At 41.6% G+C, this 15,811-nt stretch overlaps 1 protein-coding gene across 1 annotated transcript in view; it reads right to left on the bottom strand.

Moving 5' to 3' along the window:
* Window positions 1-15,811, bottom strand: part of TWF2 (twinfilin actin binding protein 2) — a 67,104-nt gene that overhangs the window by 32,956 nt on the left and 18,337 nt on the right. Inside the window, exon 2 of the mRNA XM_044451204.1 lies at window positions 10,027-10,104. Within this exon, the coding sequence (XP_044307139.1) occupies window positions 10,027-10,104 (78 nt within the window). The remainder of the gene's footprint in view (window positions 1-10,026; window positions 10,105-15,811) is intronic.

Genomic DNA, 15,811 nt, shown 5'->3' with positions numbered 1-15,811 from the left:
GTACTACAAAACCACAAGCAAACGGTGCTATAGTTATTAAGCAGACAGCAACGTAACTGTATTTTTTGTACTTTGCATCACAGGGTAGTATCTAATGTTAGTTCTACTTAGAGACCCACTGAAATTAACAAAATTTAAATTAATCCATTCATTTTGACTGGTCCACTCTAAGGAGAACTAACATTGGATACTACCCATTGAATATAAGTAAGATGGATGTTCAGATTTGCTATCATTTAGATTAGCTGAAATTTTCTCCTGCTTGGACGTTCAGAGTTTTTAAAAAATCATTTTAACCTGGAAATATTAAAGTTCTGTTTTGCTGATTTACTTCTGCTAACAACAGCTAGAGGAAGCCAAAAGCATGTTCCTTTGGTAAGAGGAAACCAATCCATTATTATGATGTCTTTTATATTTTTCCCAACTGTGAGCCATACACATTGCAGAATCATCGCTTATGTTTCTGGAGAGAACATAGGGGCATGGAGAGTGGGAGGGAAGTTTCTCACCTGCAAATAGAATTCTTTAAGAGCGCCTTCAAAATCAGACATAATGCAGCTGAATGCTGTGTAGGCAGATCTCAATCTCCAGGAAAACAGCATTTACTTTCCAATCTCTTCCTTCATTTCTGATCACACATGCCCAGAGCAATGTTATATAAGTAGATACCTTCCCTCTTCGGGTCCTGAACCCTTTGTTTTATAACTATGATCACCAGGTTGACTGGCTGCATTCAGTAAACAGAAGCTCCTCTCTCCAGAACCACAAATATAGATAACTTAATTTCTATACCATATGTATGTATGTATGTATGTATGTCCATCTGTCTGTATAAATAAATAAATGTATATACTACTGTAAAAACAGTACTTTTCTCTTCCCAGAAGCACTTTCAAGAAATGTCACAACCTAACCAGGTCCAGTATAAACTGGACTATAGAAATATTTATTTATTTATTTGATTTCTCTACTGCCCGATAGTCAAAGTTTTCTGGAAATATGAGAAAAATGTAATTAACAAAGAAAAGAGACAAGACATTAAAAACAAACACCAGAAAGAACAATTCTCAAGATACTGGAAGAATCTAAAAGCAACAAAAGAAACTGTAAACCAGGGGAAACAATACATTGCAAACTCAATACATTAAAGTAGTTTGCAGTTCTAATTTCACTGATAAACCACTGCCAATGTCAACATATGAAAACAGTTGGTATAAGAGCAGCAGTTCCAATCTATTCCCAGAGAATCGGGTTTTCGCAACTTTCTGGCAAAAATTCAGGCCAATGAAAGGGAAAACAGTTTTTTTCCTGTTTACTCTTCTTTCTACTGGTGTAGTTTATTCATACAAACAAGACTATTAAAATCTCATTCACTGACATTGCCGCTACTTTATATTTTTGCAGTTGAAGATTCTGATTGTGTATTAATTGCTACTCATTATTGTTGGCCAAACTACTAAACACAGCATGGTTCACAACAATAATTGCATCTTTGAGCACTTCAGAAAAATCATTTTGAGGCCTAGAATGTGATGGCACAGCTCCTGTTGTGAGCACCAGTATCAATCCAGGTGGTTTTATCCCCCATAGCTCCTGCCACTAGGTCCTTCCACCATTTGATTAACTACTTTTCATATTCTCACGATTCACACTTAACATTTGCAGACTAGGGTGAATGAAGAAAAGGAAGATGAGACCCAGTTTACACATAATGCTGAACCACAGGGGTCAAGCCTCTTTCAGGCTGAGTGCCAAACTAAACTTTCAGAGAAACTCCAGTGGCTGAAAGGGCCGAACATGACAGGGGTACAGCCAAGTTACCAGCATATTTTTAAATGAGAGCTCTTTCACTGCTGACAAAGTCTTAGGAGAGGCATTTCAGCCTTTCAGAGTGGGGGCAATTCAGCACAAAAGCCAAGAAACCACCAAATATTTTGGGCTGGAAGAAAAGGAAAAAAGGGTGGTGCTGTATATCAGACTAAGATCCCAGGAAGATTGGATTTGGTCCATGGATCTAAAATTCTGCATCCCTGTGCTAACCATGGTTTAGCACTACATAGATGATATGGAGCAAAGCCAAGCCAAGCCAAGCCAAGCCAAAATTCTGTTTGGCTGTCACAAAATCTGGCTTAGCATTGTGTACAAATCAGAGATTACTGTTTATAACACACTGGTGAGCTCAGCAAGCCAGTTCCATAACCCACAATTTGAAGTAGGCTTATTTTTGGAACTGATCAGCGTCTGCTGTTGTAACAACAAAGATCTGGGCCTTTGGACGTCCACAACAGAATCCAGAAGGGGAGTATGGGGAGAGCCTAACCTCCCTGACCAGTGGAGCTTGTCAATTTGCTGCTGGTAGTTAGAAACTGGAAAAAGAAAGTGCAAAAGAGGGGAATGTGCAGGTGAAGTCTTGCTCTGGTTCATTTCAGCTCATTCACACAGTGTTAAACTATGGTTGTGAGTGGATACAGTCAAAGTTGTTATCAGGGCAAATTTCAGAATCAGACTAAGTATATCCTGAGTTAGGTACATCCCAAGTGGCTGAGAACCAATCAGAAATACTTCTTTCCATTACTTTTCAAACACAAATCCCCAAAGTGCAAGGTATTTTTAAATTTTAAAATTTTAAAAATGATCATGTCTTAGCCATAAGAGAAGAATGCAAAAAGAAGTCAACTAAAACCACATACACTGCCAGTCAATGGAAAGTTTTTTTAAATTTATTAACCCCAAAATAAGCTCTTCATTGTTCTTATGTTTGGTGAAGTGAAGGAAATAGACTAAGTGAACATGAGCTTTTACTTCCTGCAGACTTCAGGTGTACAGAGCTGAAAAACCAAATAGTGCAGCAGTATAAAGCCAGATTTGCTGGATTTGTTATTTCAATTTAAGGTAAGAAATAGCAAAGCAGTGAGTGACTGTGCAAATCAAGATGGAGAACATACCCTTTAAATCCACTAAATAGTGAGCATGAACAGACTTTTTTTTTTTAAAAACAAACAATTCCTTATATGCAGTAAGGATTTGGAAGGAGAGAGGTCCTACATAGAGTATGAAACTCTCTTTGATTCTCCAGTGCTTCAGATAGCACTGGAGTTGCAGCTTCAACAGCCACTACCCCACATCCATGTTTTATTTGGCAATATGGCAGATGCTTCTTTCACAATCAGACTTGTGACTTATCTTCTGGTATCTGAATATCAGGTATCTGGTATCTCAGCTTCTTTCAAGTCACTCTGAGTTCTCACTGCAATGTGATACCCAAGTACTGGCATCACCCCCCACCCCCGCACTCCACTTACACTCTTGAAAATGCATTTATCTCTGTACAAAAATTCAGAGAAATGCAAGGCAGAATCAAAAGTCCTGGGCCAAGTCTGCACTGGAGTCTACATAAGCATTTGTGACTCACTTTAGTCTGCGGTTGCACCATGTACCGTAGATTGTTTCTCAGTTTGGCATCACAGTCCTTCCAATCCACATGCTGTAGGAAAAACTTGTTGCTGTGCTAAAAGTTACAGTGGATGTACCCTGGCACTGTGGCTCAAAGGGGGTTAATAAATTGTGCACTGGGATCTTGCAGGAAGTGGCCTATAAACAGAGACTTTCTGGGAATTCCCTGCTTACCAAGTCTGTGGAAAAGAATGGGACTATGTTGAAGAAACAGGAATGAGGAAGAGACTCTACACTTTCAGAGCAAGAGGTCGACAACTATTGGCTTGGTTTGTTTGAGAGCTTCTAGCTGTGTTTGCATTCTGCACACCTCCCTCTAGCATGCAAACAACACCTGGGGAGGGGCAGGAGCTTTTGTCACCTGTACCTGGCAAGACAAGGAAAGAGATGGTAGAAGAGAGAAGAAGAGAATCTCAGCATAAGAGCTCATGGGAAGGCCTGATTTAAACTTGAAAATGGCCATGCAGGCAACCCAGTAGACAACCCTTAAACTATTTCAAACTGTCTGGAATCTCTGTTAAAACAGGCCTCATAAAAGAGGAATTAAGAGGGCCCAACTTCCCACTGACATTTAAGATCCTGGTTAGTGAACTGACACAAACGCACCAAACAAGTCCTCCATTTTGCATGGAATGTCTAAGTGCTGTTTAATTGAACGAGGCTGCAAGGGTCACAGAAAGTACACGACATGCGGAAGGGATGCACAATCTCATTGTCCACTTCCAGGAATTACATGTCTGAACTCTCAGTGGAGGGAAAAGTTGTTGCAGTTCCTGCCCAATTTGGGCCACAAAGCTAAAGCAACAACCCTCTTCAAAGAGGAAAAGGCTCTGGTGAACTCAAGCCTGCTACTTATCGGATTTCACCTCACAAACGCCATAATCTAAACTGATGCCTGTATCATTCCTGCCTAACTACAAGGTAAGCATGTTATCAATGAAGGAGGAAAGGGAAGCATATTTTCCCCAGCAAGAAGGTATTGCTATCTGCAGGAAATCTCAGCAAATGAAGTAGGAAGCAACGAATGCCTTAGGCAAAAGCATTTTGAAAACAACTGTACTTTTATAAGTTTGAAAAAAGTCTGTGAAAGCTCCAAGAACTCAGAAAAGGAAGCCACTTATTTAATTATTCCATTTCCTAGTCAGCTTTCAAGACCACAGCCTTCCCAAGGAAGCTTAAAACAAAGAAGCATTAAATGTATTAGAAAAGCTGTAAACCATTTTCAATAAAGCCCATTTCAATATGAGAGAATTTTTAAACATGAGTTGGCAGTATATAAACAAACATTTTCAATTACAAGCCAGGAAGAACAAATTAATTTTTAAAACCCTCTTAAAGGCAGCTATAGGGCGAGGCATATCTTTCAGGAGGGAATTTGCCAGGGTGGGGGCCACCACTGAGATGCCCACATCCTCAGCCCCTGCTAACATATGCAAAGTGCTCCTCTTACCATCTTTGCTCCAGATTTCTCTGTATTTAGAAAAGTATTAGTGAGAAAACTAAAGTGGACCTTTTCTAAATTAGCAGTCTAATTGGAAGAGAGAAGTCTATTTTGAATCAGCTGATCTATAACAGAAATTATGGCTCCTCTCAATAAGCCTAAACGTAGCTTATGCCTCTAGAGCAGAAGTGAGGAATATGTAGTCCTCCAAAAAGCCCACAGCGAGGGGAGAGAGAAGTAGCAGCCCAGCAACACCCGGAGTGCCACATGGTCCCTACCTCTCTTCGAGAGACTTAAATAATCTGCCTAGTGATCACAGAACAGAGCAGAAGAGGCTAGGGGTGGCATTTGCAACAGAAAGGATATCTATCTATCTATCTATCTATCTATCTATCTATCTATCTATCTATCTATCTGAAACATTTCTATGCTGCCCCATTCGCCAAAAGCCTCGGGGCGGCTTACAAAAATAAGAGAGCGATCTATCAGCGAGGCCAGGAAATCCAGTGCCAAAGGAAGAGGCTTTCCTTGTCTAGTTAATCAGGACTCTAAATGCCTTGCAGTGCGATCCCACAAGTGTCAGCTCTGACTGCGGTACCACTGAGTTCAGTGAAACTTGCTCCCATGTGAATGTGTACAGAACTGCAGTTTCAGTTTCTCAGACATCAAATTATCCAATTAACACAACCAAGTTATAGCTGGAGTACCGGTTCCACAGCAGGGGTGTGCACTGAAAAGCATGTCTACTGTCTCCCTTAACTCACACTGAGTGAGGAAAGCCAGCATCACCAGGACTGTGAACGCAGGAAGTGCTCCCTCAGTACGACTAAAGGTTTTCTCTCTGCCTCCTTTACCTTCCCTAACTCTGTACCTGGCATAAGCTGTTCGCCACATCTCTGCAGCAGAAGCAACCACTGAGCTACATCTCTGAAAGCAAGACTACCAGGAGTTCGTCTGTGGAGGGCTGGCACTGCCAAATGGAATGACAGGAAAGCAACAGACTTCTAGGATATTTGCCGAGCTCTGCACACCAAAGGCTCATTTCTGTTAAAAATACACAGGCACACACACTAAAGTCTCTCTTCTTTTTAAAGCATTTCTTTCACAAGTGGTAGCCCCTATAAGAAACTGATATATAGCAATAGAGGGCAGTAAAGAGAATTGTGTCACTGTAGATGACATCACTGAATTTTCCTTTCAGAATGATGCCCCAAAGACCAACTTTTTCTTCAAGCCTAGTCGAAGAACTAAAATGAATATTGTTTTCATTTGCAGCCCACTGTGGAGTGGAAAATGTGGGGCCTTTTCCTTCCAGTCTAGCAGCCATTAGAACCTCATTTCATGCAAACCATTCCATCAGAGCTCCTTCTCTTATTACTAGTACATCTGCTTTTGTACTCCACTGAAGCAACTTTAATTTCCTTGAATACTCCTCTGTTATGTGAGGAAATAGAAATTACTTTGAAAATTTTGCCGTTTAGCACACTAGGGGTGCTTTTATCTTATGGCACTTCACATCCCTTTCGGACTGCCTCCCAAAGCCAGGAGTTCTCATCACTGGAAGTCAAAACAAAAAGGATCAGAAACAGAGATGGGAAAAATATCTGAAGTTTTAGTCCATGAACCAAAAAGCATGTGAGATAAAACAACTGGAGCCCAAGGTACAGGAAGGGAGCAGGTGGTGAAGAAGGGCAAAGCTTTAAGTAAAAATCTGGTGTGGCTTTGTTAAAAAGTGTTTGTTATAAGAAGGCTGCAAAAATGTTTCCATCACTAGGGACAGAGTATTTTCCCTAAAAGATCTTGGTCTCATGAGTATCACAGGAGAGAGGCTTCCGTCAATCCCTATTCACTGAAAGATGGGGAATGTCACGCACCAATGTGACCTGGCCCCACCTCCTGCCAGGGTGCTCTCTTGCATACAGACCCCTTTACATGCACAGAGGGCAAGGGGCTACGGCCAGTCAAGCTGGCAGCAGGGCTGCCCCATGTGGCTTCACAATCCCCCTTACACAATTTTCCAACATGAGCGGGAGGACAGCTGCCTCCCCCCCCCCCATGGTGACTGAGATAAGGAAAATAACACAGGATACCCTGTTCACCTAATCACACAAAAAGTCCTGTGACCTTCTACAAGGAACCCTGGAGAGCTGATACATGTGCGTGCACTGAGAAAACTCCACGGTAACTGTCAGATACCTAGCTTAAAGTTATCAAGGAACTTTTACACAGGTTAAGACGGAGGTGATAATTCTCCGAATGTTCCTGTAAGTGAGTTTTTCATACGGACTGTAGCTTTCAATCGGCAGCAAAGCTATTAATAGCCGGAGATCAATTTTCTTCAACAAAATTCTCTTTCCTGTCATCTTCTCTGAAACAGAGCTCATGATCTAAAATTTTCTCCTCTCAACTGCAGAAATATTCATGCTGCCCCTAATACTCTCTTATCACCAAATATAGACAAATCAGAAAAACTCAAGAGGTCAATTCCTTTTACATGCCCCTTGTAGGTCCCCAGGTTTTACTGCAAGATGTCAAACAGATAAAAATACCTCATTCAGTAATGACTAAGTGTGCTTCCTGCTGCTTTCATACAAGTGTATTCACTGGTTTTAAATAGTTAAATGCTGAATCAGCAGCACTGAGAAGTTAGGGCATGTTTCAAACAAGTGGATTCATTCTAGGTTTAATCCTTTTAAAGATCAGCAAATAGAAGCCCCACCTGGTCTTACTACACATAGTGACTAACCAAAAGGTCCACTGGTTATACTATTCTCAGAAGCACAGTCAGAATTTGAATAACCTTCCCAAGGCCAGTGAGTCAAATGGAAGCAGAACTAAAATACCCTGATGGAATTAATCACAAGATCAACATATACGCTAAGCTACTGTATATGGTTGGAGTGGGGATGGAAGTTGGTGGAAAAAACCCGTTCCATGGGGGGGAAACCTGTTCTCGTTTCAGTGAGAATTTGCATTTCCCAAACAAATGCATAAACTGAAATAATTATCCTTTGGTATTTGCTGTTCTCTAAATGCTGCTATGAAGTTCTCTGATCAAAAATATGTATCAAAATGTGTATATTAGGGAAACATACATGGAAATACATATACTTGTGAAAATAATGTATAAGAAAACTACTTGAAAATGCATATGCAGAGAGCAAATTGGATACAAAGTTGTGATTATTAGGTGAAACACATATGAAATCATGTGAGCATTTCTTGTGGAAAGTTTTGTTTTGGTTAACAAAAGCACAAACTCATGTGTAAATGAGCTAACAAATAGAAAAAAGAGGAATGGAGTGAACATGATATTTACGAATTTCTCCAACCCTAGCTTGGAGACAACCAAAGTCAATAAACTGGAGCTATAATAGTAAAATTTACATAGGCATGCAGCAAAATGTGTCTTCATTTGGATTGCCTACTATCTGGGGGATTCAGACATTTGGATACTGAGTTTTCTACTGTACACAGGTTCCATGTGGAAAATCACAAACTAGCCTACATTCATGAAATAACCCCATCATCTGGCCCATACCAGCCTGTCCACCACCACAGAAATAATATAGGTAAACCAAAATGGTAGGGTGGGGAGACAAAAGAGGAGAGTTGTGATGGGAATGACAGTCCATCATGCTGTAATTTATCTCCAGTAAACAAGAAGGTAAGCAAGTAGGTCACTGGAAAAAACAAAGGCCCAGTTCTCAGTGAGGAGATCAGCTTGTGTCTGGACTACACCACTTCAAACTGCAGGTGGAGCTTCACATGAACAAAAGTTCCTTCAGACAACAATTTTCCTTATACAGAAAACCAGCAAATTTGGGAAAGGGGCCATAGTGCGGACTACCAAGCTTAGACTCTGGACAGTGATTCCAGAAGAGTGCACAAGCACATGCAAAGGGTTGTGTGGTAAGTGGGATACCATGGGGGCTATCCGAAAGATGTTCCATAAGTAGCCATCCAGGACACCACCTCTCAAAGTCATTGCTTAGAATAGTGAGAACCATGCTTCCATTTTTAGACAGTATTGCAACTGGTGCCATACCAAAATGCAATTACCACTGTATAATGTGGAAGGCAGAAGGTAGATATCCCTGAAACAACTCCCGGCATAGCCAATGGCCAGGAATGCTGAAAATTGAAATCCAAAGCAGTTAGAGGTCTACATAGGGGATACATGTGCAGATTGCTAAAATAACTGGCCATGGGGGACAAAACATTCAACTGCACCACCACAATATAATACACTGTTTCAGGCCAGATAGTGGGTCCTTTACTCCACCTGATGGATCCCATTTGGCGAATGGGGCGGCATAAAAACGTTTAAATCAATCAATCAATCAATCAATCAATCAATCAATCTTTCCTGGGGAAAAATAAGGGGAAAACCCCAAACTCCTTTAAAGTTACAACTGTGTTGATTCCACACTTGGCACTCAGGGTCAAGAGCCAAGGTTCCTCCTTCAAACAAACACAGTCCATTTTTTTTATTGCTTCCAGTTTGAGAGTCTGAGTGTGCACAGAGCAGTTTGCTGAAGCCAACTTCATGATTACTTCCAGGGACTCTCCTTAAGAACACGTCTGTGCCCTACCCATTCAGGAGGGACTGTCTGAAGGCAAGCAGGCCTCCTTTCCTCATGCCCTCTGCTCATCTAATTGGGCCTCTCACCTCTGCCTGCGCCTTGCCACTGGGTTCAGTTCAGAGCGGGCGGGCAGGCCTGTGCCTGTGAGTTCCTCATCCCCTGCATCCCCTCCCTCTGCCTGTACACCCAACCTGCTTGCAGGAACTGTCCTGCACAGCAAAGCACCTGTTCTTGAAATAGTCAGCTTCTGTTCCTCTTCCTGTTGCACCTTGAGCCAAATCAAGCTCCCCAATCTCACTGAGACATTTCTCACCTTCCAAAGAAGAATAAGCACATGGGACACGGCTAGTATCCCATGGGAGCACTTGCCCAAGCCGGCATCCCTCCCGCTCCCAACGCTCAATGATCTATTCTGAGCCACTCCATTCTACCACCCTCCACCAGAATTCTCTACTGGCAGTTTAAGGACAGCAACCCACCCCTCCTCTGTCCAAACTAGAAGCTGTTTGAAATGCAAAGGCAGACACCAAATTAATATAAACTTACCATCTTCAATGACAATTTTGATGAGGCGGATTGAACCACTCCGGGCCTTGGCAAAAAAATCCTTTAATTCCGTAGTGGCTAAAAGAATGAGAAACATAATGATCAGGATTTGAAAAGGCAACCTAAAGGATATTCCACTTTTCAAAACAAGAAAATTTGGTGAAAAAAAGGTGGGAGGAATGCAAAGTAAAAAAACTAATACAACTTTTTAAAAAAGCAGATTTCCCTTGTTCTGATCAACCTTGTGTGGTGCTATATTGACTCTCACAGAAGTTTCTGAGTTAAATACTGGCTGGAAGCACATGTGATCCGCAGAACTTGATACATGGCTTGGGTGAACATAATATCCCAAATTTAGCAGATAGTTTGGCTTGTGAAGACAGGGTGGACTCAGGTGACAGTTTATTAAATATACAGTGTTTCCTGATGTATATACATGGCACTGCTTGAAAGGGTGGTGGTGATTGGTTGAAGAGACTGTTTTGGCTCTTGCAGTGTTTTGCTTTATAAACCCCCTCAAGAAACATTCACTCTTCACCAACAGGCTACTGATGATCAAAGGGACAGACAGACATTTACAGAAATCAGAATTGGACCTGCTCTGGCATTTGCCCTCTGCCTGCCCTACTTTGACCCTTCAAGGATAATCTGCTATGAACCTGAGAGGGTGGCAGTCAGCTGAGCTCTTGTGAGGCTACAGATGCTGCCAAATGAAAACCCGTTGGTTGCGTGTTACCAACAACAACAAATACCTTTATCTTTATGTATGACAGTAAGGATCTGAGTTGTTTTGGTTGAAGATGATGTAACCCCCAAAATGCTTTCATCCATTTTACTAAACATGGACACACACAAGTCTAGCTGAGTGAGGTAGTAGGAATTATATTTTACAGGTACCATTAATTTACTATGGAAGCAATCAACAGTAACAGATAAAATAGACTGTTGGCCTTACAGGCTCACAGATGCTATTAATTTCACAATGTAATTAAACAGCCTTCCCAAAGCTGATGCCCTTCCAAGGGGGGATTGGAACTCCCATCATTCCCAGCCAGTATGGCAATACTGGTTGGAGGTGACAGTTCCAGCCCAATGCATATGGATGGCTAAATTAAAATAACAGCCACAATAAACATGTAAAAAGTCAGTCCTGGATAACATCCAATTGCCAGGCCTATGACAAGACTGGCTTCTAAACTGGGATGACATTGACACTGACCTAAAGCAGTCAATACTGGCTACCTGCTAACCATGTACTGCAAATTTGGAGTTGGCTTTAAACACTCACTCCCTCCACTCCTCTCCATCATGAATTTCCTCTCTCTTTTTTCACTCACATCTGTGGTTTACTGTTATATCTGCACCAAAGCACAATTGACGCCCAGCAAGTTTGCAAGCCAAGCAGGAACTGAATCAGGTTTGCAAGTCCAAGTAAAGAGGGTTTCTTGCTAATGCATGTTCTTAAAATGTCTCATGATGTGCAAACCACAGTCTAGTCAGCTGTCTCCCAGGTATTAATTCAATATAGCACTGATTTTTATGCTACTCAACTGGTCATGTGCAGCACCCCAAAACCACTTTCCTTTTAATGTTTCACATGCAGTTTGAAATATGAGTGCATTTTATCTTCATGGGATACAATGTAAAAAAGAAAGCAATATGCACTTTTACCAATGTTGATTTTACATTAGCCATACATGTCTATTTAAGGAAATGTCTGTATAAGCCTCTTCTGTAAAAATGCCTTAAAGGCCATTGGTGGTCTTCTGTGATGCTGTGCTTTATTTTTAACCAGAACATCTCAGTTGATCAAGATGTATTTTCTCAGGACCTTATAGAGGTGGATATAAGAAATACACCAAGCCTGAAGGAAAAGTTGAAAGTTCATTCCAAAGACAGTAAGGTCAAAAGATAAGATTATTATGGGGAAAAGACTAACTCTAACCTGAAAAACAGCAGGTTGAGGTAGAATGCCTCCTATGGGCACTCAAGAATATGCAGGTAACAGGTAAGATCTCCTGGAGGGCTATCTAATCATTCATATTTACAAATGCACAACCGTCACTGGCCAGGTGACAGCATAAAGTGAAGATATGGATCAAGGAGACGCATGAATGTTGGTTCAAGAGCCTGCCTGAATCCCTGCCCCCCCCCACACACACACACCCACACACGCACTCTCACTCCTGCTCTTTATACTTTCTCAGAGGATGGGACAAATAGTCAGGGGTCTTTAGTTGCTGTTCTTTCCAAAAGAATGGTCATCATCCATCCGGAGTGAGTTCCTGGGAATTTGATGGTCCTTACAACATGCATCAGCCACTGATACTTAACGACCTCATAGGCTGGCATAAAAGTTTCTTCTTACAACTGCAACTTCTTTTCCTCCTCCTTTCACCTGACTTGGGAGATTTGGATCTGCATCTTCATGCCTATTAGCCTACTCCCCACCCCCTTCTCATGGCCTTTCCTGCAAAAAAGCCAGGCACACAACGGATATTCCTAAAACAGCATCACGTAGACAGAGGAATGGTATACCAAGAGATTATTAACCACTGCAAAGCTGTTCCATTCATAAGCTTAGGGGTCAAGGAAAGTGCACTGGGCATTTAGCTGGAGACAGATGCAAAAGCAAAGGATTCTGGGCATCAGTCAGACTAGGGCTACCAACATTCCAAAAGTACTAAAGGATATATATTTATTAAGAAAAATGCAAAACAGTAGGCAGAAGAGCAAATTTAGTCTGTGCCACTGGTTGCTCCCAACTTCTGAAACCCCCTTCTTCTCATTCTGCTTGTATGTGTGCATGCATGCACACATGCACGTGCACACACACACTTCCTCTTCCATAGAATCCCCTCTCAGAGTTACACATATACACAAGGAGTCATTTACTCCGACAAAAAGAGACCTCTCTCTCTGGGCCACAATCCAGACATCCAGAGGAAGACAGGAAGCCTATATGGCTGTCTAGCACCTCTGTGGCTGAAACAGCTTTCCTTATTTCTTCTCAGGTGTGCTCTAAGAGTAGCTCTTGGGCCCATTTACAAGAAGCAGAGATGGTGAGGCAGCAGTTCATGGAGGCCTATAGGGAGTGTGCACTCTTCTATGGCAATATTGCATTACACGTACTGAGACCAACTGTGAGCCTTGTCTGACCCTTGCTGGGGCAGAGTGTTCAAATTTTTCCTATGCTTCCCCCACTCCTTTGGGTTCTCCCTGCTTTATCTTTCTGGTGTAATGTAGCAACAAAATACATGTAAGACACACCTGTTATTTTGCTATATGTATTCACGTGTGAAATTTGTTGTCTGGTATTAATGTGAAAATGCATGCCTAGAAGGGTTGTGTTGGCTCACCCATGTCAAAATTATTTTTCTGCACAGGTTGGGGGTAGGAGTTGTCAAGTAATGCCTCTTCCATCTATATTCCATGGCTTTCAACTTCTCCCACTTGTTTTCAGAGCACAGGCCACATTTTTTCACAGGAACCTACAATACTACAGTACTGCAGAATTTTCAGCATTTGGTACAGACATATTTGCTCTTTATTCAATACATGAAGCATTTTAAAATACTGTCCTATAGTCAAATGCTGAAAATAATATAGAAAACCATAATCTTAAGAGCAAAGGTAGTAACTTCTTACTAGCAGGTTTGGTAAATTTGCATTCTTGCATGGCCGTTTCTAAAAAAAAAAAAGTACTGCTTAGCCTATAATTCATTGGTGTGGTTTTAAAAAGGATTAATTATTTGGTTCTTACTAGATCTGAACTTCCCAATATTGCACTGCCAGTGCTCATTACAAGCTTCCTTTCTAATCTGGAAAGTTTAATCAGACTTGGTAACAGAGAAGCTCTGCAGGAAAAGCGTAACATGCAATGCCATCTAAGGTGGCGAGTGAATGCTCCGCTGGTATCTAGTTTAGGTGCTTTACAAAAGGGAGCCAGTGCAATTTCACTCATTAGTAAAGAGCTGCATTGAAAGGCTGTGGAGACCATCACTCAGCGCTGCTCAGGGTCATCAATTCCAATCACCGCCAGAGGCTGGATCCGTTCCATTTTTTCCTCTGTTCATACCACAGGCCTCATCTTTATTTTAGCACAGAGGTACCACAAGGAAGGTCAGCTTCATCTTCTTTCTATATAAGCAAGAGTATGCAAAATAAAAGTAAGCTTGTCTTTCATATATTTGAATGCACTTCTTCCCTCTAATTTCAAGACCCTGGGGCTTTGCAAACAGTTTACTTTTGTTTTTTCTTGTGTAGCAACCAGCTCAGAAGTGAAAGAGGGATCTGTACATGAAAGGCTTGGGGAGAAGAGGAAATAATAGGCACAGGCCAAGAGAAGGTTATGGGGAAGAAAGAGAAGACAAGGGCAAGGCATCAAAAACTTCAGCTCACACCAAGTCCTCTCCGTCACCACCACCTACATTTCTACACTGCCCAACAGCCAAAGCTCTCTGGGCAGTGAGCAAAATATTAAAACCTTAAAAATACAACATAAAACACATCTACACACAAAGTAATTTAAAACACTCCACAATAAACAACCTGGGACCTGTGTAAAACGGTCATCCTTCTCAAGCAGTCACATGCCAGGGAGTCAAAGAAAGCCTTAACCTGGCTCTGGAAGGATGGCAATCCTTGGTGCCAGGCTGATCACAGTGGGAGAGCATTCCATAGTTGGGGGGTGACCAAGAAGGCTCTCCTTTGCCAGCATCTTCTGAACCTCCCTTGGGAGAGGCACCTGGAAGATGCCTTCAGGGTTTATAGGTAGGTTCATGCTTGGTGCCTTGTCAGATCTTCTCCCAGTTAATTGGCCTCTAACTTTCCTCATTTTGCCTGCTGGTTTTCACCACAATTACCCCACAAGCATTTTGCTGCTGTTTGCAGAAGTGAGAAATAGCAAATGTTTTCTCATGCTATTCGTTAGCTTACCCAACCATCAGGGCAAGTGAGAGACATTCACACACATATATGATTCTCCTGTATCTTCTGCATTCATATGAGTAAAATAAGGAATAGCAAGAACCTTTCCTCACTGTTCTTTGCCTCAAATGAGATAAACAGTTGCCTCTTTCCTTGAGCTAGCTGCATGCTAGAAGATTTGGGGGAAGGTTCAAATTGACAGGTATGAACAGAGAACTGTCTACGAGGCCAGGACAATGGTTAGAATACGCTGTCAAAATAGCAACTTTGAAAATTAAAGCTGAAGACCTATTTTGCCTAGCATCCAGTGAGCAAAAGCAACCAAATCAGGACAGAATACTGGTGATATATTCTACTCCCTTGCCATTCCTCCCAGCTTCTAGTAGTTGAAAATCAGAGCTACGTAATTTCTGTTCCCTTCTTTCAAAATTCTGCCCAACATGACCCTGGATTCTCTAATTTATTTCCATTAAGCAAAAGTGTCTGTCTGTCTGTCTGTCTGTCTGTCTGTGTATGTCTTCTATTTCTGCAAGTCATGGATTGAGGGCCTGGAACTGCCCTGAAAGCAGCAACCTTACCAGAATATGAGGAAGCCCAGACTATCTGCACAGTTGCAAACTACTACTACTTCCTTCCTCTTGCTAGTGACAACAACTCTTCTCAGATACTACAAGGCAATTTCCACATAGTAAGTACATGCTGTTCCCTTGGAATTTTTATTCAGTTTATTTTAGTCTGATAATCTTCTTCTCCTTTGTATTTGTGGCAAACTCTTCTATCACATTTTTAAAGACACATCCATTTAAATTGTCATTGGACAAGTTCTTCTCCTGGCCCACATTAATATGAAACGGCT

The sequence above is a fragment of the Varanus komodoensis genome, unplaced genomic scaffold (genome assembly GCF_004798865.1).
Source record: "Varanus komodoensis strain SLA01 unplaced genomic scaffold, ASM479886v1 scaffold6_2, whole genome shotgun sequence".
In the NCBI taxonomy this organism is placed as follows: domain Eukaryota; kingdom Metazoa; phylum Chordata; class Lepidosauria; order Squamata; family Varanidae; genus Varanus; species Varanus komodoensis.
The sequence above is the reverse complement of the archived record's forward strand: the minus strand, read 5'-3'. Positions and strand labels throughout refer to the sequence as shown.